The sequence below is a fragment of the Amphibalanus amphitrite genome, unplaced genomic scaffold (assembly GCF_019059575.1).
Source record: "Amphibalanus amphitrite isolate SeventyFive unplaced genomic scaffold, NRLGWU_Aamphi_draft 000564F_arrow, whole genome shotgun sequence".
Taxonomy (NCBI): domain Eukaryota; kingdom Metazoa; phylum Arthropoda; class Thecostraca; order Balanomorpha; family Balanidae; genus Amphibalanus; species Amphibalanus amphitrite.
Window position 1 is genome coordinate 17,401 of NW_024882058.1, and position 3,881 is coordinate 21,281.

General features: G+C 51.8%; 1 protein-coding gene across 1 annotated transcript; it reads left to right on the forward strand.

Moving 5' to 3' along the window:
- Positions 1 to 291: 291 nt before the first annotated feature.
- LOC122393931 (ubiquitin carboxyl-terminal hydrolase 37-like) lies at positions 292 to 2,035 on the forward strand. The gene is made up of 3 exons (XM_043390410.1): positions 292 to 1,420; positions 1,583 to 1,829; positions 1,873 to 2,035. Exons 1-3 carry the CDS (start codon positions 292 to 294, stop codon positions 2,033 to 2,035), a joined length of 1,539 nt encoding a protein of 512 aa, XP_043246345.1.
- Positions 2,036 to 3,881: the final 1,846 nt, after the last annotated feature.

Consider the following 3,881-nt stretch of genomic DNA (forward strand, 5'->3'; position numbering starts at 1 on the left):
TCAGGGGATCATCAAGAGACAGCTTGGCTGTGGCAGCGGCTGGCCCTTGCCATCGTTAGGGGCAATGCTGCTAGCTTCTTGCAGACAACGGACTTTTCCGATTCCTCGCCGAAGACACCAATAGATATGGCAGGCAAAGAAGCGGAGAAGAACAAGTCTAGTGCAGCTATCGGAGTCGTAACGGCGCAGAATGGCGGTCCGCTCGTGCTAGGGCCTGCGGTTCGATCTCTGTCACGGTGGCGCTCTGTACATCGGCCGGCGCGCGAGAGCGATACATCTTCGTCTCGGCAGATGAGCATCGCGTTTCGTCGAGGTGAAGAGGAGTCTAGCGAAGCCGGTAGCTCTTCTTTCAAGATCACCCAGCATGTGTGTCCGCCACTGCTGCCTGGCAAGTTCGATGAGGGCAGTCAGGTGCTGCCGCAGGGCAGGAAGCCGCAGACTGACACCGCTGACGAGTGTGGGCAGGCGCTACAGCGGTCTGACAGAAAGCCGCCAACCGACGGCCCTGGCGAGAGCAGCCAGACGCCACAGTCACCCTGCAGGAGGACGCAGACGGAAAGCACCGGCTCGCAGCTGATCACGGCTACCCGGTGGCTTGAGTCGGACACGAGCGCCAGCGACCCGCTCTGCATTGGTCTGCCGAACTACGGCAACTCGTGCTATCAAAACGCCACGCTTCAACCTCTGCTGGGCCTGACTCCGTTCCTGAGCGACATGCTGTCGCTGATTTCCGACCTGAGCCCAGGGGAGAACAGCCTCTGCCGCACACTGCATGGTGTCGCGGAGTTGATGGTGCTCCGTCAGAAGGGGCTCAGCAGATCAGTCTCCAGCCATCTCAACGACCTTCGCGACGTGTTCGCCGACATCGATCCGGCGTTCCGAGGCATCGAGATGCAGGACGCCAACGAGTTCTTGCTGCGCCTGCTAGACACCATGAAGGAAGAAATCGACGCGCGGCGGCCGACCGATAACCTTGTGCGAGACAACTTTCAGTATCAGACCGTCGAGAGCTACATGTGCACCAAGTGCCATGAAACGGTGCTGAAACAGCAAGAGAACATATGCTGGTTTGTCAGCGTGCCGCACCGCCAGGGCACAGAGACGCCCACGCTGCAGGACGCGCTGCGGCTGTGCATGCGGCCTGACCGGCGCGAGCTGCTCTGTCAGCACTGCCGCCATGACGAGTGCCGCGTCACCACCAAAATCAGCCAGCTGCCTAGGACGCTTATAGTACAGCTTAACCGGTACGTCTTCCTTGGGGAGGAATCGAAGAAAATCTGCTCCAACGTCGGCATTCCCAAGCTCCTTTCGCTGAAAGAACATGTCGCGGACGACGTCACCCAGCCCCCAGAGTGGAAGTGCACAAAGCCTGCCCTGTGCATCCTATCCGACTTCGAGGAGTCTGAGGCGCCCAGCTCGGGTCCGTCGCCGCCGCCCGCCGCCCGTGGACTGTCACCAGTGCTGGCCACCGCCGGCTTGCCGGAGTCCGCCGCCGCCGACTCGCCGGTGTCGGCCGGAACCGCAGCGCCGGCGCGTCCCCCGTCACCGGCGACCGGTGCTGAGCCGCCGCAGCCGCCGCCAGCGCAGGCCGAGCTGGTGGTGCTGGACGCCGACTCCAAGTTCAAACCGGCGCGGACCTGCGAGAGCAAAGACCGCGAGCTCCAGGAAGCCATCATGAGGTCGCTGGAGGGAGCGCCGGCTGACGCCTCGGAGCAGGCACACCTATCGGAGCTCTGCGTGGAAGACGGCCAGTCTCCCCGCTCAGTGGACCTGGCCGGCGACTTTACCTACCTGCTGGTGGGCGTCGTCAGCCACTACGGCAGCGCCACGCACTCTGGGGCACTACGTGTCGGATGTGTACAGCGTCGGCAGGGACAGGTGGTTCCACTACGACGACCGGCGCGTCAGCTGTGTGGACGAGGCCGACGTTCTGGGCGAGGCCGGACACCAGAGGAACGGCTACATCTTCTTCTACCTGCACAAAGACCTTTGCGACCAAGTGGTCAGTGTGGAGGAAGCCGGCGGGGCGCTGTGACCGCCGCGTCAGGGAGCGGCACCGGCGGCGGAACGGCCCCGACCTCCTCCGTGTGTATGGCTGTATGTGTCCTTGTGTGCGTGTGCGTGCGTGTAAATCGCGTTTGTGGAAAAAATCTGCGATGCAATATTGTAATGGATCTTACACGTTAATATACCGGGGAAGCCTTCAAAAAAATATATATATATATATTATATATTATATATATATATATATATATATATATATATATATATATATATATATATATATATATATATATATATATATATATATATATATATATATATATATATATATATATATATGTAAGACAATTCATGTTGACAGTATCTGTTTTCTATTTAACATTTATTTTATACTCTGAGTACAATAGTTATACGGCCGCAGATTTTGCCCATTTTGTAAACCCAACCCGTGTATTGATTGTTTCGTTCGTTGCAATGTATGCCGCTTCCGTCGCCTTTCTACTTCCTTGCTTTTGCACTTCGCTACCACTCTCGCCCCTCCCCAATTCGTTAAATGATTCGTTGAGTGAGCATGAAGCACGAATGCACTGTGTTCCATGTCGTTTCTTACATCTCGATCTCTCCTATGTTCCTTTAATCTTTTGTCCATGCCTCTACCTGTTTCACCTATATATGATTTTTTCACAATGCCCACAGGGTATGTACCTGATATACAACGCTAAGATCTACATTCTTACTTATTTTCTTTTGCGTGATCTCTCCTACTTTTCTGCCAGAAGTCAATGCGACTTTGACGCCTGTCGTTTCAAGTTCTTTCGCGATGTTTTCGGCTGCTTTTGAGTTCGGTAATGAAATATATCTTATGTCGTTCTTTCGTTTCGCTTTAGCTTTTGCTCTGTTTCGAATGTTCAACGCTTTTTTCTTGAGACAAATGAGATATCCTTTCTGATATTTAAGCTTCATGAAACTGGAAAAATGTGCTCAATTTCTTCAGCAAGATACTCCTCACTACAACTACGAAAAGCCCTTAAGAAAAAGCCCAAGACCACCCCACTTTTAACTCATTCGCTATGACCGGAAAAGAAATGAACATAATCTTCCCGGTTTGTAGGCTTACGATATACTTTGAATTTTGCACGACTATCGCTTCGGACTACTTCCGTATCTAGGAAAGCAATGGAAGCTCCCTTTTCTGTTTCCACAGTAAACTGAATCTTCGGGTCGACTGCTTTGAGTTCGTTGACTTTGGCGTTCAAATCGATCGTTTTTGGTACTATGATGAAAGAAAGCGCGGTTTTAAGGCTCATGATTATATATTATATAAATGCAAACGATGTGCTATGCACGAAACAGTTGTCTCATTTTCTTGGCCCTATTTTGAATACAATTATTAGCATGAGGCTTAGGGTTTTCATTGCATTTATATATATAGTTTTTGGTACTACTACCAGCACGTCATCGACGTATGGTACCCACAGAACATTGTTCCCCATAATATTTTGGTAGGTACCTGTTTTGTTCCAGCCATTCCAAATACACACACTGTTGGCAGTGGGTTGGCACTGTTGGCACTGTTACACTGCACTGTTGGCAGTGTAAAGTGGTTCTGTCTCATTTACAATTGGACCATGAGTCCGTAAATACAGTTCTCTCTCTCTCTCTCTCTCTCTCTCTCTCTCTCTCTCTCTCTCTCTCTCTCTCTCTCTCTCTCTCTCTCTCTCTCTCTCTTCTCTCTCTCTCTCTCTCTCTCTCTCTCTCTCTCTCTCTCTCTCTCTCTCTCTCTCTCTCTCTCTCTCTCTCTCTCTCTCTCTCTCTCTCTCTCTCTCTCTCAAATACAGGCACGCTGCTACTGGACTCAAGTGTAAACCCATTGCCAG